Raw genomic sequence first — 25,679 nt, forward strand, 5'->3', positions numbered from 1 at the left:
AGGAAAAGAAAAAATTAAAAAAAAATCGAAAGCGAAAAGGAAATAAAAAGAAAACAGGGGAGGGGGTAAACGAAAAAGAAAAAATAATGTAAACAAAAAAAAGAAAAAAATAACGTAAAAAAATGCAAAATAAAAATTAATAAAAAAAAATTATCTAATCTAAGCAATCAAACAAACGAATAGTTATTAATCACTATCAATCCCCAGCAACGGCGCCAAAAACTTGGTGCGGTAATTTATATAACCACACTTACTAATTGGAAAGTGCACCGGGTTGTACCAAGTAATACCTTACGTGAGTAAGGGTCGATCCCACGAGAATTGATGGATTAAGCAACAATAGCGTTTGATAGGATTAGTTAGACAGACAGAAAATAGTGTTGAGATGCAATATAAAAGACATTAAACAATATCAAAAATATTGAAGAAAGGTAAGTAATTAAGATGGGAATAATATATGGAGAAGATAGTTAAGGTTTCAGAGTTATCTATTTTTCCGGATTAACTTTTCTTACTAACTAATTTAATTATGCAGGATTTAATTTATGGCAAACTGTCTAGACCCTAATTCCTTAGACCTTTCTAATCTCCCCTAAAATTCATTAACTGCAAATTCCTTAGTCAATTAATTCCAATTAGAGGGTGATAATCAATTTCTAGTTTATATGCCACAAAAACTCTAATTATCCAAGAGGTAAAAGGATTATATGTCACGTATCTTATTAAATTCAGATAATTAAAATTTAGGAGAAATAGTTTTCAAGCTGTTGTTCAGATAAAGAGCTTTTCCAAGTTTTACAAGAACTCAAATAGAAAGAGGGTCATACTTCCGTTCCACCCAAATTCATAAAATAAAGAGCGAAAACAATTCGTAAATTATAAATCCACATATAAATTAAAATAGTAAAAGCAATAAAATTAATCCATAGAAATAGACAGAGCTCCTAACCTTAACAGTGGAGGTTTAGTTGCTCATGGAAAAGAGAAAATAAGGATTCAGGTAAAAATGTACCGCCTTCTAATCTGATGGCATCAGATCCCTTTTTATAACTAATCCTAATAAATTTAAAATCTAATATTTAAAATTAAACTTAAAATAATATCTTTTCCTAATTTAAGATTTGAATTTAAATTTGAATTAATTAACAAATCTTCAATTGATGGGTGGGGACCACTTGTTCTGTCCATTCTGCAGCTTCTAATCTGTGTTTTCGGGGCTGAAAATTGAGTTAAAACAGCCCAGAATTCGCCCCAGTGTTTTTCTGCATTTTCTGCACGTGGCGCATTTGACGCGTCCGCGTCGTCCACGCGTTCGCGTCATTTGTGCAGATTCCAGTTCACGCGTTCGCGTCAGGCACGCGATCGCGTCATTGCGATTTCCTCCATTCCGCGCGGTCGCGTGAGCCATGCGTCTGCGTCGGTATTCGCTAGTCATCTCTTTGACTTCTTCTCTTTCTCTGCAGAAACTCCATCAAATTCCACCAAATGCTACCTGAAATAAACAGTATTGTACAAAACTCAAAATAGCATCCATAGTGGCTAAAATATAATTAATTCTTAATTAAATTCAACAATTTAGATGCAAATTCACTAGGAAAAGATAGACAAGATGCTCACGCATCACTGCTGTATCTAATTTTTGGGAGAAGAAGACCAACAAGTGCTGTAGCAAGTTTCAAGCTAGGTAGCTTCACTCTTCTATTAAAGAGGTGACGGCCAAGGATTGGAGTAAGGAGTGAGAGCACAAAGTTTGGGTTCCCATAGCTCACTGAGCTGTTTATTCTTCTCCTTCATGGATTTTATTGAGTATCCTTTTTTTATTTTAGTCTTTCTGTGTTTCAATGGTAAAAGGCAAATTAGTGAGGTTTGTCTGTAAAATCCATTGAGTGAAAAAAGACAGAGAGTTAGACTTGGAGAAAAAGCCATAGTTATCTCAAAAATTCTTTGTAAGTATTTCGATTTTGTTGTCATAATCCTGAGGGAATTTCTTTCAAGTTTGGTTAGCACTTTGCTGTTGAAAAGTTGGGGTGAGTTCCTAGTCAAGTCTAGTTTGGGTTAGAAACTGAATTTGTCCTATATAGGATTGATTAGAATCCTAGGGAGATTACTGATTGTAATCTGTTGAAAGATAGTAAAATTTTGTCACTGTTGTGATGGAGACTGGATGTAGGCTATATTGCATTGAGTAGCTGAACTAGTATATATCTGTGTGTTATTATCCTTTCTCTTCTTTGTTTCTGGTTTTGCATTAAAGGAGACAAAACAGAAGTATCTCCTGATTCTACTATCCTGCAAATTTTCTTTATTACTCTCCATACACGTTGCTCAGTTTTGGCTCCTACTGCGTCAAGAGACAAAATGACAGTCTCTCTAGTTTTCAGCTCATTGTATCTCAACTAAATTCAAGGTTGAAAGCAAAATTAAAAAGAGGCCAAGATTCAATCCCCCTTTCTCTTAGCTACTGATAACCATCAATTGGTATCAGAGCTTGGTCTCAAAGAGATCAAGCTTTACAACTTGGAGGAAAGATCCAACACAGTGGCTTACACACTGACAGAAGGACAATCCAACAACAGACCTCCATTCTTCAATGGAAAAAATTACAACTACCGAAAAGAAAGAATGAAGATCTTTGTTCAATCAGTGGATTACAACCTCTGAAAAATAATCATAAATGGTCCTCAAATTCCTACCAAAACTGGTGCTGATGGTGTTGTCACTCCCAAAACCGAAGCAGAATTGAATGAATATGACAAGAAAAAAGGTGGAACTTAATGCCAAGGTTGTCAACATGCTAAAATGTGCAATCAGCTTTGAGGAATACTGGAAGGTTTCAAGATGCAAAACAGCAAAGAAAATATTGGATAAGCTCCAAGTCACACATGAGGGCACCACATAAGTAAAGAAAATGAGGATTGACATGTTGAGCAAAGAATATGAGATGTTTTCTATGAAGGAAGGAGAATCAATTGATGACATGTTTGAGAGATTCTCTATCATCATTAATAGCTTAGATGCTATAGGGATAACTCATTCTGAATAAGTGTTGATGAGAAAAGTCTTGAGAAACCTAACAAAAGAGTTGAAAACTAAGGCTACTGTTATTTTTGAAAGCAATAACCCAAGTCAAATGACATATGATGAACTGAGAGAAAAGTTACTAGCATATGAAATCACTCACATAAAGAATGATACAAAAAAGAAAGGAGTGCCTCTTAAATCTTATACTGAATTAGTGGATGATAAATCCGGTGATTGTTTATCAGATGACGAGCTTGTGTTTTTTGTTAGGAAACTTAAAAGAATGATGAGACTCAAAGGAAGAAACAGAGGAGGCAGCTCAAAGGTACCAAAGAAAGACTTAAGCAAGGTCATTTGCCACAACTACAGAGAAGCTGAACACTACAAATATGACTGTCTGGAGCTAAAAAAAGAAGATAAGTCTCGGAAGGACAAGAAGAAGGGACTTATGGCTTCTTGGAAAAATCTGGAAAATGATACTGAAGGTGATGAAGATTTCAGACCACAATTCTCAAGCCTGCTTAATGACCGATCACAGTCACAAAAATGAGGTAATCTTTCTTGAACCTTCTAATGAAAAACTTCATCTCATGATTGATGATCTTACTAAGGAAATAAGAAACTTTATGAATCAATGTCATGATCTTGAATCTGAAAATGACATCTTAAAGGCTGAAAATACTTTTCTCAAAGAAAAATTAAGAGAAGCCGAAACTACTGTTGATCTTGTTGAAGAAAACAAGCGGCTTAAATCTGAAATCAAAAGCCTTGATGGAAAGCATTCTGTTGTTGCCTATTTGAATTGCTTTTGAAGAGAATGAAAAGTTGCATAAAGAGGTTAAGAGTCTAACTCAAGACTTAGCTAAGTTTGCTCAAAGTTTTAAAAATTTAGACAAACTATTAGCTAGTCAAAGACCTCTTTTTGAAAAGGCTGGGTTGGGGTATTGTGAAAAATCTGAATATGTTTTAAAAAATTCACACTTTGAAAATGAAGCCTCAACCTCCAAAGACAAAATATTTCAAAACTCAGATCACCTTAAAAAAATCATCAAGTAAAAAATTATATCATATATGCAATCCGGATGGTCATTTTCCTATTTAATATTTTATTTTTGAAAGAAAAATTGGTGATAAACAAAATAATTGGCAAATACAATTCACTTGGACAACTAAAAAGGTTTAATATTAAAGGATCCAAAATGATTTGGATACCTAAGGTCACTTAAGAGTTTTGTGCAGTTTTGCCTAGCATCCAAGAGGAAGAATGACATGTGGTACTTGGATAGTGGATGCTCTAGGCACATGACCGGAAAGTCCACACTCTTCATCAAGCTGGATAAATATGATGGAGGCTTTGTGACTTTTGGTGACAATGGAAAAGGAAAAATAATGGTCGTAGGTAAGGTGGGTATGAGTTTCTCTACTTTCATTAATGATGTATTTTTAGTTGATGGATTGAAACACAATCTTTTAAGCATTAGTCAATTATGTGATTTAGGTAATTTAGTTATTTTCAAGAAATTAGAATACTTAGTTGTGTGTGAAAAATCTGGTGAAATCTTATTTGTAGCTAAAAGATGCAATAATGTGTATGGACTTACCTTGGAGGAACTAAAAGAACAAAATGTAGCTTGTTTCACTTCCATTGAATCTGAAAAATAGTTATGGAATAAGAAATTAGGACATGCAAGCATGTTTCAAATTTCTAAACTTGTGAAAATGAATTTGGTTGGAAGTCTTCCAAAAATAAAATTTGACAAAGATATCACTTGTGATGCTTGTCAATTGGGTAAGCAAACTAAAAATCTTTTAAACCCAAGGATGACATCTCAACTAAAAGGCCATTGAAAATGCTATATATTGATCTTTTTGGTCCTACTAGAACTCAAAGCCTAGGTGGTAAATATTATGGTTTAGTAGTAGTTGATGATTATACTAGGTTTGGATGGGTTCTTTTCTTGGATCATAAAAATGATGCTTTTCTTGCTTTTTCAACTCTATGCAAAAAGATTCAAAATGAAAAAGAATTGAAAACAGATTCCATAAGAAGTGATCATGGAAAAGAGTTTAAAAATCAAGACTTTGAATCATTTTATGAATTTGGCATTTCACATAATTTTTCATGTCCTAGAACACCTCAACAAAATGGGATTGTTGAAAGGAGAAATAGAAGCCTTCAAAAAATGGCTAGGGCAATGCTTTGTGAAAATTAAATTTCAAAATTCCTTTGGGCTGAGGCTGTAAACACAACTTGTTACATTTTGAACCGAACCATCATTCGAAAAGTTTTAAAGAAAACCCCATATGAGCTTTGGAAAGGAGTACCACCCAATCTTAAGTACTTTCATGTTTTGGATGCAAATGCTTTGTCTTAAATACTAAAGATAATTTTGGAAAATTTGATCCAAAATCTTATGAAGATGTCTTTGTCGGTTATTCAACCACTAGTAAAGCATAAGAGTTTACCTTAAGGAACATAGAATAATAGAGGAGTCCATACATGTCACCTTTTGTGATTCTAACACCATTTCAAGTGTTATTGAGAAAAATGATGCAGGAATTGAAACTAAACCTAGCTCTGAAAGGATTCATGACCAAGACAAATAAGAACTTTCTTTGGAAAAAGTTATCCCTGTTTCTGCAGAATAAAATGCAGGAGATAATCTGTTTTTTGTCTCCTACCGAAACAGAAAACTTTGGAAATCAGAACACCACAGAACTAAATCATACTCAACTTGAAATCACTTCACCAAAGCCCAGAGAATGGAAGTTCTTGAAGAACTATCCATATGAATTTATCATTGGAGATCCATCACAAGGAGTTACCACAAGATCTTCAAATAGAAAGAGGGCTAAACATAATAATTTTGCTCTCATATCTCAAGTGGAACCTAAAAATGTGAATGAAGCCCTCGACAATCTTTCTTGGATAAAGGCAATGGAGGAAGAATTGGGCAAATTTGAGAAGAATGAGGTTTGGTCACTAGTGTCTTATCCGAATGGTAAGAAGGTAAGGGTACTAAATGGATCTTTAGAAATAAATTGGGTAAAGATGGTAGTATTGTTAGAAACAAAGCTAGATTAGTAGCTTAAGGGTATGATTAAGAGGAGGGCATTAACTTTGATGAGTCTTTTACTCCTGTTGCAAGAATGGAAGCAATAAGATTATTGGTTGCATATACAGCCCACAAAGGATTCAAGCTTTTTCAAATGAATGTTAAATGTGCCTTTTTTGAATGGTTTTATTGACAAAGAGGTATACGTAGCTCAACCCCCAGTTTTGAAAATAAATATTTTTCAAACCATGTTTTTAAACTCTTTAAAGCACTTTATGGTTTGAGACAAGCTCCTAGAGCTTGGTATGAAAGAGTTAGCTCTTTCTTGTTGAAAAATGGCTTTCAAAGGAGAACTACGGATACAACTCTTTTCATTAAAGAATCTAATTATCATTTCATACTTGTTCAAGTTTACGTGGATGACATTGTGTTTGGATCGACAAATGAAGTCTTGTGTGATGAATTTAAAAAATTAATGACTAGTGAGTTTGATATGAGTATAATGGGAGAACTCACATTCTTCCTAGAACTCCAAATCAAACAAATACCTAGTGAAATTTTTGTGTACCAAGGTAAATATGCCAAGGAGTTAGTAAAGAAATTTAGTTTAGACAACTCCAAACCAATGAGTACACCAATGCATCCTAATTCCAAACTTGAAAAGGATGAAAATGAAAAAGATGTTGGTGAAACAAAGTATAGAGGTATGATAGGATCTCTCATGTATCTAACTTTCTCTAGACCTGACATTGTTCATAGTGTGCGTGTGTGTTCTAGATTTCAATCTCATCCAAAAGAATCACATCTTTTTTATGTGAAAAGGATCATTAGATACATCAAAGGCATGACTGATTTTCGTCTTTGGTATCCTAAAACTGATGAGTTTTGTGTAGTTGGGTATTGTGATGAAAATTTTGCCGGAGACCGTGTAGATAGAAGAAGCACTTCACGGATTTGTTGCTTTCTTTGACAGTCCTTGAATGTGTGGTCAAGTAAGAAACAAGCTACTGTTGCTCTATCCACTGCTGAGGCAGAATATATATCAGCTTCCTCTTACTATTCTCAATTAATTTGGCTTAAAACACAACTTGCAAATTATAAATTGCAAGTCAATAATATCCCTTTGTTTTGTGACAACTTGAGTGCAATCAATATTTTTAAAATTCTATTTTACACTCAAGAACTAAACACATTGAAATAAGGTTTCATTCCATCAGAGAACATGTGCAAAAGGGTATAATTGACATTCAATTTGTGAAATCTGAGGATCAATTGGCTGATATTTTCACAAAATTTCTCTGTGAAGATAGATTTTGTAAATTGAGAACTGCTCTGGGGATTGTTAATGCTGAATTTTTGAACTAAATATGCTTAAATAGATTTCTGGTTATTTTTTGTCTCTCAGGTCGACAGGAGATAAACTGGACAGATGATGACTCCCTCTAGGTTCCATGAAGTTTAGACAATGCGTTAATGATATTAATTAATCTGGAACTGAACCAAAACCATGGTGGTCCATTGTGTTTTCTTAAAACCACCACTACGCTCAAGAGAAAGATATTATGTTCTATGAAGTGGACCATATTGCTTGTTTTGATCATCAACATCAAAAGAGCATTAGCTTTTAATTTATTAATTTTATTATTTTCTCTCAAGTCAAATCAGTTTTAATTTCTTTTCAAATTCTTATTTGACTTGTCACTTCAAAACTGCATGCATTATTTTTAAAATTCAAAATTCTTTTAATCATGTTCCCCTTTATTTTCTTTTATGTTTTCAAAGAATTTCTGAGCATTTAAAGTAGTTATTAGTTGATAACCTCTCTCTTCTCCCATTACTCCACCACTTTCATATTCTCTTTCTTTTTCACACTATTTATTTCTTTCATCATGAGAAAGAAGGTTGCCATACAAAGGGAAACGGGCACTATCAGACCCCTACAAAATCCACCATCTAAATCACAAGCCCACACTCACATTCATATACATTCACACTCCTCTTCCTCTCACTCCTCTCAACCACCCGAACCCATGGCCAGAACCAAAACCACAATTCTAAGGCCATCATCAGCTCCTCAAGAGGAAGGCACTTCTAAAGCTAAAGTGGTGAAAGAGAAGAGACCAATGACAGATGAGGAATCTCCATCTTCTCCTCCTCCTCGTTCAACTTCTCATCCTACAGGACGCTCGGCCCCCTCTTCTCGTCCATTAAAAGGTAACAAAAGACCTTTTCTTCACTCCGTTAAGGAACCCATTTACCCTGATCCATTTGCCTTCAAATCCTATTTTGGTAAACGTTCTCACTCTCATTATGATACTCAATGGTTTAGTTCTTGCATGGATTTTGAGTTTCATAGAGACATTGTCTTAAAAAGACTCATGTGCTCCACTTATGTTGCTGATTTAAAATCTTTGGCTAAAAAAGGAATTGACTTTGTTGAAAATTTTAGAGCCTTAGATTGGGAAATATTGTTTGATATTCGAAAACCTGTATACCCTGATTTGGTCAGAGAATTTTATGCTAACATGCACTATAGTGAGAGTTGTGTTCACTCATATGTTAAAGGCTGCCAAATTTATTTGAACCAAGAAAATATCAGTGAATCCTGTGCTTATACTGATGTAGGAGTTAATGCCTACATTTTTGAAAAATGGGATAATAATCTTGGGGTTTCACACCAAGATGTTATGGCCAACATATATGGGAACATATCCCTTATGGATGGTGTCACACCAAATCATAGAGTTTTAGGTCCTTCCAAAGCACAGCTTCATCATCGTATCACTCACATTTTGCTGCCATAAAGTGGTTCATATCAAAGTGCCACCCTCTGTGATACCTTGGTCCTATATGCTATACTCAACAAAATAGAGATTTCTTTTGCTTACTTAATGATGCGCCATATGTTTGACTGCATTAAGTGATAAGAATGTCACTCTTCCATAGGGAATGTTTTTAACTTGCATCTTTGAGTACTTTGGTGTTGATCTGAGCAATGAGACCATGGAAGACAAATTTTCATTTCTCAAGGGTGGTGGTGTAGTAAAACGGACAAATAAAAAAAGGACAAAGACTACCAAAGACACGGTTCTTGAAGAAGATGAGGAAGAAAGTCTTCCTTCTCCATCCACTGCAGGAAGATCCTCATCCCATAAGTACCTTGTGAATGGCATTGTTAGTGATGTTTTGCAGGAGTTCATCAACCTCACTAAACAAATGATTAACTCGAGCAAACAAGCTAAGCAACTAGCTCTTCAAAATGAGAACTCATTTAGGAAATCTCAAAACCGAGTTAAAGTATTACTTAAATATATAGACTTCTTGGATAATGACCAAGCAATGTCCAATCAAGATGAGAATCTGGCTGAAACCGAGGAAGAGGGATCTGATGTCTAGTCTTGTCTACTACTGTTGCTGATGTTTAAAGTTTTTTTTTTTTTAATTCTGATTTTTGGGTTTTATCATGTTGAGACACCATTTTATTGTTTTTCTAGTTCTTTAGTATGAATGACTGTAATAGTCCTTGGGACTTAAACTTTGACACTGATACTCTTCTATGCTTTGCACTTGTATTTTGCATATTGAATTTTTTGTACAAGTTTATCCCTCCTTGATAATAAAAGGGGGAGTAAGTGGATTAAAAATGAATTAAAACTTGTTTAAATCTATCAGTTACAGCTCTGTTTTTGCATATTACTCTGATTAGGCATATTGTTCTGCTATTAAATAATTGTTTACCATAGCTCCTAATTGGTATCTAAATTCTTGACTGGTTAATATTTGATCTAGCTCTAATTTATGATTATCTCAAGGCTGGTTGTTGGTTGTTTGGATAAAAAGCCTTGAAATATTTTAATTGTGATCAAATAGGTTTTCTGAAATATTAAAATTGTTTGTAAATTCTTAGATGTTTGGAATTGCATCTATTTTGATTAATATCAGGTTGATAAAAGCAAACATTCAAGGGGAGCTTAGTGATTAAAAAAAAGAGAGAACCTCAAATCAAAAGGAAAACAATAAAGGGAAGCTCCTAAAACTCCTCTTATTTCTTTTTCAATTCATTTCATTATCTTTGTCATCAAGGGAGAGTTCGTTGAGTTTAAAGAACTAAACTATGATTAAGATGATGACTAAACATTATTGGGTCATTATCCAATTGTTTGTGTGATTGGTTTTGTTTAGTGTGTAGGAATTAAGTTAATTGAAATTGGCCCAAGAACCATGAAAATAATCCCAGATTGACTCTGTCCCACTTATACAAGTTCATGGAAATAATTGTTAATCACAAAATTTCTATCAGAGATGAAAAGAATGCCTCAGGGTTCAAAGAAAGAAAGTAAGCTCATATCCATACCCAAGCCCAACAATGCTGGTCCATATCGAAATCTATCTTTCCAACTTAGTTTCTAACTAAGTGATTTAATTTCTATTTCATTTTAACACACTACACTACACTACCGAAAGCCAAATCCTCTTTTCTCTCTTCTCTTTCCTTTCACATCACATCACTCTTCTGAAACAAGAAGAAAGAATGAAAAAATTCTGAAGCTAGGGCAAAGTGAAGTTCAGAAATCAAGTTTTCAATTTCAAGCAAGAAGAGAAGGTCAAAGGGGCTATAGCAAAAAGGCAAGATCATATCCAAGAGAAATCACAAAAAGAAATTTTCACATTTGTTCTTCATTGAAGCTCGGAGAAGAAATCTTCTCCTTGCATGCATAGAAGTGGAAGTTGAAAATGATAAAGCTTTGTTGTAAATCAACGATCAAAAATCAAACTTGGAGCCAAAGCAAGAATACACGGTTCAAATTCAAGAGGCAAGATGAAAAAGGTTGAAAGAGAAGATTGAAGGTATGGTTGCATGTTTGATTGAGTCACTGCTTCTACCCTCTCTCTCTCTCTCTCTCTCTCTCTCTCTCTCTCTCTCTCTCCCTCCTCTGTCACGCCACTGCCATATCTAATTTTTGGGAGAAAAAGACCAACAAGTGCTGTAACAAGTTTCAAGCCTAGGAAGCTTCACTCCTCTATTAAAGGGGTTATGGCCAAGGATTAGAGTAAGGAGTGAGAGCACAAAGTTTGTGTTTCCATAGTTCATTGAGTTGATTATTCTTCTCCTTCATAGTTTTCATTGAGTATGCTTTTTCTTTGTTTAGTCTTTCTGTGTTTCAATAATGGTAAAAGGCAAATTGGTGAAGTTTGTATGTAAAAGCTATTGAGTGAAAAAAGGCAGAGTTAGACTTGGAGAAAAAGCCATAATTATCTCAGAAATTCTTTGTAAGTATTTTTGTTTTGTTGTCATGATCTTGAGGGAATTTCCTTACAAGTTGGGTTAGCACTTTACTGTTGAAAAGTTAGGGTGAGTTCTTAGTCAAGTTTAGTTTGGGTTAGAAACTGGATTTGTCCCAGATAAGATCGATTAGAATCCTAGGGAGATTGCTAATTGTAATCTGTTGAAAGATAGTAAAATTTCGTCACTATTGTGATGGAGACTGGATATAGGATGCACTGAGTAGCTGAATCAGTATACATCTGTGTGTTATTATCCTTTCTCTTCTTTGTTTCTGGTTCTGCATTAAAGGAGACAAAATAGAAGTATCTCCTGATTCTACTATCTTGCAACTTTCTTTATTACTCTTCTTGCATGTTACTCATTTTTGGCTCCTATCGCATCAAGAGACAAAACCACAATCTCTCTAGTTTTCAGCTTATTGTATTCCAACTAAATTCAAAGTTGAAAGCAAAATTAAAAAGAGTCCAAGATTCAACCCCCTTTCTCTTAACCACTGATAATCATCATATTTCTTAGTTATCATCACCATCACAAAGGATACAAGTGCCTATCATCTACTAGTAAAATTTATTTTTCTAAGAATGTGCTGTTTGATGAGCACGAATATTCTTTTACAAAACTATTTTTTAAAACTAATAAATCATCTATCACACCTACATACTACTTTTCAGTTTTTATTCCTTGGATGCTAATGTTATATTTTCTACTAAGTCTATACCTAGAGTTACTTATAATGCTGCTCACACAATATCTCTAACCTTACCTTAAGACCAAATTTAGGAGCAGTAGTCTCCAACTCAGTCTACCAATGTCAACACTAATAGTAATGCAAATTCTCATTCTTTTCAAACTTCGACAGACAATAGCATCATCTATACTACTCAAGTAACATCTAATTCCATTCCCATCTCTGGAGTTGAGAAACACTTATCTCATATTGATGCACAAATTAATAATACTTTCTCCACATCTACTAAACCTACTCCTACAAGAAATGAGCATGCTATGCTCACAAGATCTAAAATTGGACACTCTAAGCCTAAAGTCTTAAAAATTCAGGTTAATAATATAGAATAACTACCAAAAACTACTAATGTTGCCTTAAACATTTCTTACTGGCAGAGAGCTATTCAAGATGAGTATGAGGTCTTGATAAGAACCAAAATTTGGGATCTTGTGCCTTCTCAACCCAATTTCAAAATTATTGAATGCAAATAGGTGTTTACTATCAAAAGGCACTCAGATGGTAGTGTGTAAAAATGTAAAGCACATTTAGTTGCTCAAAGATTTCATCAATCTGAACATTTTTATTTTGAACAAGTATTTAATCCTATAATTAGATCTATAATAGTGAGATTAGTGTTGAGCTAAGTCATATCAAAAGATTGGACAATAAGACAATTCGATTTTAATAATATTTTTTTAATGGAGATATTTATCAAACCATCTACACGTCTCGGCCAAAAGATTTTGAAATTAATTCTAAAAATCTTATTTGCAAACTAGATAAATCTTTGTATGGTCTTAAACGAGTTTTTAGAGAATGATTTGTTAATTTCTAAAAACAATTCTTTAGAAATTGATTCTATAATTTGTAAGCTAGATATTGTCTTTTCATTAAAATATTTAGGACAACTTAATTATTTCTTGGGTATTAAAGTAAAATGGTTAAAAGTTGGACATTTGCATCTTTCATAGACGATGTATTGTCAAAACTTGGTGTGGTAGAGGCTATTTTAATGCCAACACCAAGGATTTCATCACTACAATTGTTGATCTTCTGGTTCAAAAAAATTTGAAAACCTTAAACTCTATAGGCCAGTGGTTGGTACCCTTCAATATCTAACTATTATAAGATCGAATCTATCTTTTGCTATAAGTAAGGTTAGTCAATTCATGCACTGTCATTTATTATCATATTGGAAGGCTCTCAAGAGAATCCTAAAATACTTGCAAGGGACAAACGAAGATGGTTTAGCTCTTTACAAGTGTACTAATTATAGGCTATATGGGTTTGCTAGTTCTAATTGGACCTCAAATTTGGAGGACCGAAAATCAGTTTCGGGTTTTTGCATATTCCTTGGCACTTACTTGATTTCTTGGTCATGTAGGAAACCATTAATTATCACAGGTCTTTCACTGAAGTTGAATTTAGAAGTTTTGCATCGTGTAAATCTGAGATGATATGGATCGACAATTTGTTTGGAGAATTGAATGTCAATTTAATCACTGCTCCTATTATATTTTGCGATAACATTAACACGGTTTTTCTCATTGCTAATTCAGTACTTCATGACAAGACAAAATATTTTTAATTGAATATCCAATTTGTGAGAGACAAAATAAAAAATCAAACACTCCATGTAGACTGTAGTTCATATTCTAAGATATGAGCATATTACTGACATATTAACCAAATCCCTTTCAGCTGCTACATTTGACAGGTTAAGGAATAAACTCATAGTAGTTTTAAGAAAGGATTAAATAGGATTTTAGTTCTTTATGAATTTGGATAAAAATTAAAATGGTTCTAAAAAATTTTGCATTTAAAATCGTCCTTCAGTTATTTTTCGGACAAAAATACCTCAACGTTTGTTGTACTCTTTCATCTTCCTTTTCCTTTGTTTCTTTAAAGTTCAAATACATCAAAAACAATCTCACTCAATGATTGTCAATTGTGTGCAACATAAAGCCATGAACCTGAAGCTGCATAAACTTGCTAGCTGGATTATTCGACCCTTTTAGGATTAGGTCTTCAAATTCAACCATCCCCAATCATTAATCCCCACTCCATTTCCACCTTTCTTGCTTCGGTTAGTCATCATTGACCCAATATCCTCTCAGTTATTGCTTCATCAACGCTCCATCTTCCATATCCCGAAATTCAAAATTGAATATAAAACCTCCATTCTTATCTCTCTTCATTCTCCTCTCTTACATCAATCATCTTTTGGTATTTTTCTATTTTCAGGTAAGAGGAAAGAAAGGAATTTGGGACTTGTGTGTGAGAAAAATTTAATTTTCTTCCTTATATCTTTTGCTTTTCTTGGGTTCTAAGTGTGATGGAGGAAGGTGATGGAGGAGGGGGTGGTTGTGGTTCCAAGGCTATGACGTTATCGGTGGATGTTGATGCTGCTATAACAACGCCGGTGGAGGCTCCTACGGGGATGAAGCTCGCCTGACAGCTCGATTTTATGGTCTTGTTGGAGAAAAACGCAATAGCAATTGCAACAGTGATTGCATTTTCAGGTTCAGGTGCTACAGCAGTACACAAGTTCTTCTCAGGTTCGAAGAAGATGACAATGATATGTTCTTGTGGCAGCAATGTAAGGGTATTTTTGTTCGAAAAATAATTTTAAAATCAAATTTAATGTTAGGAATGAATTTGAATGCAAAAAATTCTTGGAAACGATTTTGGATTTCAAGCTACGACCTAGGTTTTTTTTTGTGACTAATAATTTTTTTTTTTTACCAAAGATAGGAGACTCGAACCCGCAACCTCTTAATTGAATATGGAGAGACTATGCCATTTAAGCTATAACTCATTGGCGAATAATGCTTATTATTTGAGACTAAATAACTACTAACTAATACAATAGCTTAAAATTATATATATACTTATGAGTAAGAATGTTTTGAATTATGTTATGAATTTATGATAAGATAAATAAATGCTAAAGGTTAAAATTAAAATTCAGGATGTAAAAACAAATCCATTCTTAAAATTAAAATGTTATAAAGTATGTTTATAAACATAATTATTTAAATTTATTATAATTAATTTTTTTATTTATCTTCAAAAATAAAAAAATTTGGTTTTTTCATTTATTTCTGGTCACAATTAATTGACAAATTAATTATTAAAAAATACTAAAATATATAATTTTTTGTTTAATATTGTATAATTTTATAATTATTATTTTTGTATATTATCTTTATTATTGTTATTTTTTTATAATATGAATTATTGATTGTTTAGACGATCTTAAATTATCTCTTTAATATTAAGATAAAAATTAAAATATTGCTAAGTTATAATAAAAAACGAAGACAAGAGGTATAGTAATGTAGCGCTTGAATATGATAAACTTAGATAAATCGAAAATAACAATCAAAGCAACAACTTTATAGCATCTGTCTTTTTATAGATAAAGAGACACAAACAGTACACACACAAAACAATAATATATAAATTTTAACAAATTCCATTATTAGCAACTAAGTAGAAGGACAACTGAAAATAAATCAATACAAACAGTAGACACAAAACAACATATAAATCCTAACAACGATAGTACGAGGAACTAAGTATGAGAACAATGACATTATTAGCAACTAAGTATGGGAACATGCATCAAGACAACAACTTCATAACATCTATTTTTCTTCTTCGTTGATAAACTTGGATTCATTAATATCGATGCCTTCCTCAGCAACATGCTCTCCGCCAGACTTATCCATGGTAGAGAGACCTCCTTTACGTCCCATTTCTTGGTAGCCCGCAGTCCTTATCTGTTCCTTCTTCCTAGTCTGCCCTCCTTTTGTACCCATCTCATAATATCCTTCTGATCCCAGCTGCTCCTTCCTAGTCTGACCTCCTCTGCTCCTTCCTATACTTTTTAGTTATATCCATAAGTGATACTAATATGATCGAAAAGATCATCTTAGAAGTATAAAGAACATTTTTTTATTTTCAAAAAGTAATAAGTAATAGAATTCATGTTTTTTATCGGTTTTAAAGTTTTCTTAAACAAATAGTATCATATATTAAAACGAGCTTCTAAGTCTAGAATTCAGATTTGTTCATCCCAAAAAAAAAAATTTCCACACAAAAATTGATTAAAAAAAGAAGAAGAACGTAATAAAATTTATATCTTATGTATTCTTTATGTACTCTCTTTAAAAAATAAAGTAGAATTGAATTTATATTATTATTAATAAAAAATAATTTAAATAACACAAATCAATTGCATACCTTCAACAAGGTGCTCTTGAGCTTCTAGATTCTTGCTACCAGTACCACCAGGAACCACGGTTTCACCTTGCTTTGCCCTCTCGTCAAGCTCTTCACGCTTTTTTTGTCGAGTTGTCATGTTGCTTACGCGCTCAGATATTTTTTTCCACCTTATATCGTTCTTCTAAAGATGTTTATAGTGATAATTAAAGACGTAATTTGGATGAGAAATAAGCCAAGAGCAGCATGATTTATATTAAACCACTCTTCCACCTTAGCCCATGACAACAATAAAGACGTCTCACGGCCCACAAATTTAGCCCAACAAAATACACAAATTAAATTATAATTTAGTCTTTATCTTATCTTATAGTTATCTTTATCTTTATCTCTATCTTATCTTTATCTACTTTTATCCTTCATAGGCCAATACTCTATATATACTTAGTTTTACCTTCATAGTTCACAATTCATTCAATCAACAATCAATAAAATTTTCCTATTCTTTCACAATTTTATTATGGTATCAGAGCTCCTCTTGAGCTCTGTTGACATCCATGGATCAAGGAGAAAGGGCACACCAGCAACTTCATCCGGAGCCTCTTTTGGACCTTTCGTCAGCCCAACACTTTTCTTTTATGGCACTTCCTTTCAACGAAGAAGCTCGTCCTTCAAACCAACTTGAGCTTTTGCCAAGTCCAACTACTCATTATCTTTGTTCTTTCAATACATTTTCTACTATTAACAATTCTTCAGATCGAGATTCATTCTTGAATACTTGGATCATTGATTCTGGTGGCACAGATCACATTGCATCAAATTTGTCTTGGTTTATTTCTTACACACAAATTTCTCCTATTATTGTTCATTTACCAAATGGTTCTCAAACTACTGTTTCTTATAAAGGCATCGTTCAATTTTCACCATCCTTGATTCTTCATGATGTTCTTTATTTACCTCATTTCAACTTTAATATTATCTCCGTTTCAAAATTACTTCAGCACTCATATGTGAACTCACTTTTTCATCTTCTTCTTGCACTCTACATAGCAACAATTTGGGGACAATTGATTTGGCCAGAATGAGAGAGGGATTATATGTCTTTGAACCCAATTTCAGTAAAAATTCATCCACTACACACTCCATAAATTCCATCCAATCTCCACCCATTACACCTTCTAATATATGGTATTTTCGTTTAGGACACCTTTCTGGGCAAAGACTTAATCATTTACATAAACAATTTCCTTTTATCTCTATGCATCATGACGAGGCTTGTGACATTTGTCATCTTTCTAAACAAAAGAAACTTTCATTTTCTCAAAGTTTTAACAAAGTCAATGCAAGTTTTGATTTATTACACTTTGATATTTGGGGTCCGTTTCGACAAAATTCTATTCATAATCATAAATATTTTTTTACTGTTGTTGATGATTTTAACCGCTTTACATGGGTTACTTTATTAAAATCAAAAGGAGAAGTACAAAATTAAATAAAAAAATTTATTACTTTAATTGAAACACAATTCAACTCCAAAGTCAAAACTATTCGTTCCGATAATGGACCAGAATTTATTTTACCTGATTTTTATGCTTCAAAGGGCATTATTCATCAACGTAATTGTGTTGAAACTCCTCAACAAAATGGAAGGGTAGAACGCAAGCATCAACATATTTTGAATATAGCTCGTGCTCTTATGTTTCAATCTAATTTACCATCATCTTTTTGGTCTTATACTGTTAGACATGCTATTTATTTACTTAATAGAGTTCCATCATCCGCAATTAATTTTAAAACACCATTTGAGATTTTATTCAATCATCCACCAAATTATCATGACATTAAAGTTTTTGGATGCTTATGTTTTGTTTCTACCCAAATGGCAAACAGATCAAAATTTGATCCAAGAGCCAAAAAGGCTGTATTTATTGGCTTTCAATCTAGTTTTAAAGGGTATATTGTTTATGTTTTAGAAGATAAAAGAATTGAGATTTCTAAAAACATGATTTTTTATGAAAAGATATTGCCCTTAGTCACAAAAAATGTCCAATTCCAGACACTCAGCCCAACATTGCCAAACACACCTTCTCAAAAACAAGATTCAATTAGTCTTCCAGTTGAACCCTCACCTATACCCATTGACCCAACTCCACCTGGTTCTTTATTTTCTCCAACAACCTCTCCTTCTTCCTCACTATCGTTTCCTAACCAAGTTGAACCCATGACCACCGAATCACTTTCAACACTAGACACCAGTCCACCATCACCTTCTCACCCCCCGTCACCTTCTTCACCACCTGAGCAACCCCATCCTCGTCATTCCGACCGGCCTCACCGATCTCCAGTATATCTCTCTGATTACTTGTGTAATTCCTCTCTCATCTCTACAAATCAATCTCCCTCAAAGTGCAAGTATCCTTTATCTTCAGTCATGTCTTTTTCTTCTCTTTCATCTTCACATAAAAATTTTCTTTTATCTCTACATTCTGACATTGAGCCAAAATCTTTTAAGGACGCCAATCAACACTCTAATTGGCGTAGTGCTATGAAAGATGAGTTGGATGCTCTTGAGCTGAACAAAACTTGGCGTCTTATTGATTGCCCTGCAGGGGTTAAGCCAGTTGGCTGTAAATGGGTCTATCGCATCAAACGCAAGCCTGATGGTTCAGTTGATCGATATAAAGCACGCCTTGTGGCTAAAGGGTTCACTCAAAATGAAGGTGTTGATTTCTTGGAAACTTTCTCCCCTGTTGTCAAGCCTGCCACTATCAGATTAGTTTTGGCATTGGCCTCTATGAAGCATTGGCCTATACATCAGTTGGATGTCAATAATGCTTTCTTACATGGGAATCTTTCTGAAGATGTTTATATGACTCTGCCACCCGGATTTATATCTCCTCAACCGAATCAATGTTGTAAGCTACTAAAGTCACTGTATGGTTTATGACAATCTAGTCGTATGTGGTATGACAAACTTTCTCATCTTTTGCTATCTCATGGATATCAGCAGACCTCATCTGATTATAGTTTATTTGTCAAATTCATTGGTGATCAAATTTCTATCCTTTTAGTCTATGTTGACGACATTGTTCTCACGGGTAATTCCATTTCTGAACTTGCTGCCATTAAGTCTATTTTGTACCAACACTTTCGAATTAAAGACTTGGGCCCATTAAAATATTTTTTGGGTATTGAAGTTGCTCAATCAGAGAAGGGAATTTGCTTATCTCAGAGAAAATATTGTCTTGATCTTTTGGAGGATTCTGGTTTATTAGGTGCTAAACCTGCCTCTGTTCCAATGGATAGTACCACAAGACTATATCAAGACAAAAGTCCCCTGCTATCCGACCCTTTTGTATATCATCATTTGGTTAGCCGTCTTATCTATCTCACCACCACTCGACCGGACATCAAGTATGCCACTCAACAATTAAGTCAATTCATGGCATCTCCTACTGAATCTCATCTTCAATCTGCCAAGCATGTGTTACGATATCTGAAAACTAGTCCCGGCAAAGGACTTTTCTTTCCAAGGGAATCAGAAATTCAGGTTCTCGACTTCAGTGACTCTGATTGGGCCGGATGTCCTGACACTCGGCGATCTTTAACAGGTTATTATTTCTTCTTAGGCAGTTCTTTAATCTCTTGGAAGACCAAGAAACAAACCACCGTTGCTCGCTCTTCCACGGAAGCAGAATATCGTGCACTTGCCAACACAACTTGTGAACTTCAATGGATACTAAATGTGTTACAATTTTTACGCATCTCTCCTATCCGTCCACCAGTTTTATATTGTGACAATCATAGTGCTCTTCATATTGCTGCTAACCCGGTTTTTCATGAACGGACCAAACATTTAGAGGTTGATTGTCACTTGGTTCGACAAAAAGCTCAAGTTGGAGTGATGAAACTTCTCCCAATTCCCTCTTCTAGGCAACTAGCTGACATCTTCACCAAGCCTTTGTCTCCTCAACCCTTCCATCTTAATCTGAATAAGCTTAGTGTTCTTGACATCTTTCATCCTCCAGTTTGCGGGGGCGTATTAAACCACTCTTCTACCTTAGCCCATGACAACAATAAAGACATCTCACAGCCCACAAATTTAGCCCAACAGAATACACAAATTAAATTATAATTTAGTCTTTATCTTATCTTATAGTTATCTTTATCTTTATCTCTATCTTATCTTTATCTACTTTTATCTTTCATAGGCCAATACTCTATATCTACTTAGTTTTACCTTCATAGTTCACAATTCATTCAATCAACAATCAATAAAATTTTCCTATTCTTTCACAATTTTATTAATTTTATATAGTTAGAGACAAGTAGGGTTACATTGCATGTGAACCAATAAAGATGAAGGACGCGCATACAGTTGCATGCATTGACTCTTGTACGGTTTCATGCATTGACACGCGAATGAAGACGTGCACAATGATAACTCTATTCAGTGGAATGATAGTGACACGTACGTCGTACATACAACATATAGTGAAAGAGACTAACTCAGATTGCGGTGGGTAAGTTTTAGCCTGCACCTGCTAAATGAAGTGAATAATAAGCCTGATACCTTTTTAGTTTGCTGTCCCTTGTGATAGCGCTGAAATCAATAATGTAAGTGTCATTATCATCCAACCTAACAGTTATTTAAATAAAATTATACATATATTTTTAGTGTTTACCAAATTGAAAAATGCATCACAGTATCCGAGTTAGTCTCTTTTACCATGATAGCGCTGAAATCAATAACGTACGTGTCACTATCATTCAACTTAACCGTTACGATGAGGTTAAATGAGGGTGAAATGGTGAATATTACTCCTGATACCTTTTTAGCTTGCTGTCCCTCCTACAATATTGAGTGTGTAATGTGAATTGGTAATCTGACATGAAGTGAGTTGTTCTATGACTTATGAATGGAATTACAGATCTTTTAACATAGTTATCTTAACCCTGGATTTATGTTGCAATAATGCAAGTTTGTCATGTTTAAATATAAAATATTTTTTTTGGCATTGGTTTTGGACTTCTACGGTACTAATATAAAAGGCTTATATTTTTTGAAGTCCATAATATATGAGTTGTTAGATAATAACAAAAATTATAAGGAGTAAAAGTTATTTCAACAATTTTTTAAAAAAGCCAAACTAAAGACCGAAAAAAATTAAAGCCAAGTCAAAAAAGAATAAGAAAAAGTCAAGTGAAAAATAAATATAAAGTATATAAAAATAAAATAAAATAAAAAAATATAAAAGTTATTTTAATCCCAATAAATACATGTTATATTCAAATGTTCAATACTTTATTTGGCTTGAGTTATTTTCAATGAGTGAGATAAAACGAGTTTAAGAAAAATAAAATAACTATTTTATTTAATCATTGGTTTTACCTTGTCTGAGAGCTTTACAATCTTTATCAATAATTATATTGAATAATCTAAACAAAATAATAATCTTTTAAGACTTTTTGGGATCAAACACCCTATAAGAATCTTTTTATAAAACTTGTATGCATAATTTATGAGAATATTATTATAATACTTACATATATTTCAAAATTAAAAGGTTTTTGTTTCATGTGCACATACGTATGGTTATAATCGAAACAAATATTTACATAGAGTATTTGTTGAAAAATGTAGGATCAATACTTAATAAAAATGTATATTTATTTTGCGCATCTTTTATTATTGCATTGATTTTTTAATTTAAAATTATCAATTTTAAATGATTAATTTTTTTAAATCGAATAAATATAATTAATCATATGAGTATAATAATATGACTACGTTTATTTTTATCAAATTAAATTAAATCATTAATTTAAATTATGTGAATTAAATGAAAAAAATATTCCAATACAATTCAAATTATATGAAAATAGGAACTTATTGGTTAAATTTGCAGGCAAATTTCGTGATAAACTTGTTTTAAACTTTAAAAAAAAAAGTATTCTAAAAATTAAAGATGAAATTATTTATTTTGAGAAATAAATAATTTTTTTAATTATTTCAAAAAATTTTCTTCCTGCATGCACTTCATGTTCTTCATTGATATATAGCAAAATAATTCGTATTATTGTAGTCTTATAGGTCCATCTGTTCAGTATAGAACTTTTATGAAAATATTTGTTTTACTAAGATTATTAAATAATTTTGAGAAACTGATGAGGTATTTATGAATTTTATGCAAAAACTGAACACCAAAATACTAACTTATGTCAGAAGTATCAGGCGTATTGATTTAGCAGGCTAAAATCACCTATTTAAACAAAATTATACACATATTTTTAGTGGTTACCAAATTAAAAAATGCATCACCGCGGTGAATTTTAGTCTACACCTGGCTAAATGAGATAAATGATACGCCTGATATTTTTGACATAAGTTAGTGCTTTAGTGTCCAACTTTTGCATGAAATTCATAAAGACCTCATCGGTTGCTCAAAATTATTTAATAGTCTTAGAAAAACAAATATTTTCATAAAAGTCCCATACTGAACAGATGGGCCTATAAAGCTACAATAATATGAATTATTTTGCTTTTTTTTGTCATGTAAATCATTTGCTTTAAACAAGACAAACATGTGTAAAAAACTAAAGTAAAACAATAACATGAAAACGAATGTATAACACTCAGAATTTTTGAAAAATTAAATAATGAGTTATTTATGATTTATTATTATATTTAAAAAAATTATTTTTTTAAAAATAATTAAATTAAATTTTAAATACTTTGAATTTAAAATTTATTAGAATTTTTAAATAATTTTTAATATACTAAAATATTTTAAAAAAAATAAATAAATAAATAAATTATTATTATTTTTATTATTATTATTATTATTATCAATAGTTTTTTTCTTCCTACTAGCCAAATGCCATTAAAAAAAAAAAGCCAAAGCCAAACAAAGAAAATAAGATGGCTTATATATACATATGTACATACATATATAAGCTTGGGTCACTTTTATTAGCAATAACTTAAATTATCATTTGTTTTAATCACAATGCCTTAGTTTCTTTCTTTCTAACGGAAGACATTAAGGGAAATAAAAAGAAAGAAAACAACGTGGCTACATGTATTCATATATACACATATATACATGATACCTATCCTTCTATTTATTAATTATCAATACCATCTTTACTTCATTTGATTTCTTTTATCATCGAAACCAAAAATTAAGGATTAAGGGAAAGAAAGAGTGACTGAAGGTGAGGGAGAGAAGCCGTCGAACCTTCAAGTTTTGGACTCCGATTACTTTAAATCCGTAACTCCAATAAAAAATCTAATCTGATAAAATTATTTGTATCCTTTTCTTCTACACATTGGCATTATTCTTGTCCGATAAAAGTTGACGATAACGTAGCTCCTCTCTTCTTGAGTTCGACCAATTGGAATTCTAGGAAGCACAGACAACTTTTGACGTTTTTTTCTTTGGCAGCTCGGTTAGAAAGTTTATCCGAAGCTTCGAATATTTTGATTTCGTATGGAGGTAGAGTTTGGTAACTTTATAATAATTAAATTTAAATTTGATAAGTGAATGTCGATTTGGTTAATTATTGTTTGAGTTTGAATGAGTTAGTGTTGAATTAGTGTTGTTGCTTGTGATTTGTTGGTTTGGCTATGAGGAACAGCTCAACTATGGTTGTTTTAATGATTTTGGTACTCTTGTGATATGATATTTTTGAAGAAATTAGTGAGATTTGGTAGTTGAAAGATTGAATTAAAAATTGAAAAAAATCGGTAATAGTAAAACTTAAAAAATGGACTTAAAACTCAAGCTAAAAACTTGAAGAATTTTGGAAATGAGATTCAGTTTTTTGATAAAGTTATAATCGGAGAATTAAGATTTATATTTGAGAATGAAATGGTAATTTAATAAAAAATGTGTTTATGCTCCCTTTTGAGTCTCTGCATGTTCTCTGGCTTTATTCTGTATTTCTGGGCCAAAAATTGGGTTAAAACACGGCCCGAAATCGTCCCCAGCGTATTCTGTTATTTCTGCAGATCGCGCAGGTCACGTGTACGCATCGTCCACGTGTTTGCGTTATTCAGCTATTTTCCTTATCACGCGTACGCGTCGTCCACGCGTTCGCGCCATTCATGCAGACTCCAATCCACGCGTACGCGTCAGGCACGCGTTCGCGTCGCTGCGATTTCTTCATTTCGTGCGCTCGCGTGAGCCATGCACTCGCGTCAGTGTTCACTGGTCATCTCCTTAGTTTCTTGTGTTTCTTCCATTTTTGTAAGCTTCCTCTCCATTCTCTGAGCCATTCCTGCCCTATGAAGCCTGAAACACTTAACACACGGATCACGGCATCGAATGGTATAAAGGAGAGTTAAAATGTACTAATTAAAGGTTTCTAGGAAGCAAGTTTTCAACCATAAACAATACTAGGAAGGAATTATAAAATCATGCAATTCATATGAATAAGTAGGTAATGGCTTGATAAAAACCACTCAATTAAACACAATATAAATAATAAAATAGTGGTTTATCAACCACAAATCAGCAAACAATCCTCTTGCTCATTTCATAATCGAACTGAAGTTGGAAAAAAAAGGAAAGAGAGAGACCGAGTGTATTTCTTGAAGAAAACCGTGAAACCTCTGAGTTTTCGATTTCAATTTCTTGAGATTCGTAACTTTAATAAAAAATCTAATCCGATAAAAATGCTCGTATCTCCTCCTCTACATGTTGACGTTATTTTTGTTCGGTAGAAGTTGACGGTAACATAATTCCTCTTCCCCTTGAGTTCGGCTAACTAGAGTTCTAGGTGGCACTGACGATTTTTGATATTTTCTTTTTCGACAGCTCGGTCAGAAGGCTTCCCCGGAGATTCGAGTATTTTGATTTTGTACAAAGGTAGGGTTTCGATAAATTCTCACCGATAAAATTTGTGTTGGATAAGTGAATGGTTGTTGTGATTGATTATTGATGGAGTTTGATTGACTTTATATTGAATTTTATTGATATATTGTTATATGTGATTAAGCTTGTGATTTGGTCATGTTTGTGCTGCCCAAACTGTGATAATAAAGCTAATTTGGGACTGTCATTGTGTTAGTTTTTGAATAAAATGGGTGAGGTTTAATGGCCGAGGAATTAAATTAAAAGTTGTGAAAAATCGGTAACCATAAAACTCAAAAATGGATTAAGATTTAAATGTATATTTTAGAAAGAAAATAAGGAGGGTTTCGGTTCTTGGTGAAGAGAAGAATCAGCCAAGAAAAATTATTTTTGAGGAAATATACTTGTATTTTTATGAAAGGATTGAGTTTAATATTATAATTATATAACTTTTTGGGTATTTTGGGTAATAAATAAAGTTTAGGGGTAAAATGGATATTTTA

General features: G+C 32.9%; 1 protein-coding gene across 1 annotated transcript; it reads right to left on the bottom strand.

Annotated features, from left to right (window-relative positions):
• On the bottom strand, positions 15,742-16,478 carry LOC107637978 (protein SLE1-like). The gene is made up of 2 exons (XM_016341192.2): positions 16,340-16,478; positions 15,742-15,974 (listed from the first exon to the last, which is right to left on the bottom strand). Exons 1-2 carry the CDS (start codon positions 16,455-16,457, stop codon positions 15,742-15,744), a joined length of 351 nt encoding a protein of 116 aa, XP_016196678.1. The 5' UTR covers positions 16,458-16,478.

The sequence above is a fragment of the Arachis ipaensis genome, chromosome B04, assembly GCF_000816755.2.
Source record: "Arachis ipaensis cultivar K30076 chromosome B04, Araip1.1, whole genome shotgun sequence".
Taxonomy (NCBI): domain Eukaryota; kingdom Viridiplantae; phylum Streptophyta; class Magnoliopsida; order Fabales; family Fabaceae; genus Arachis; species Arachis ipaensis.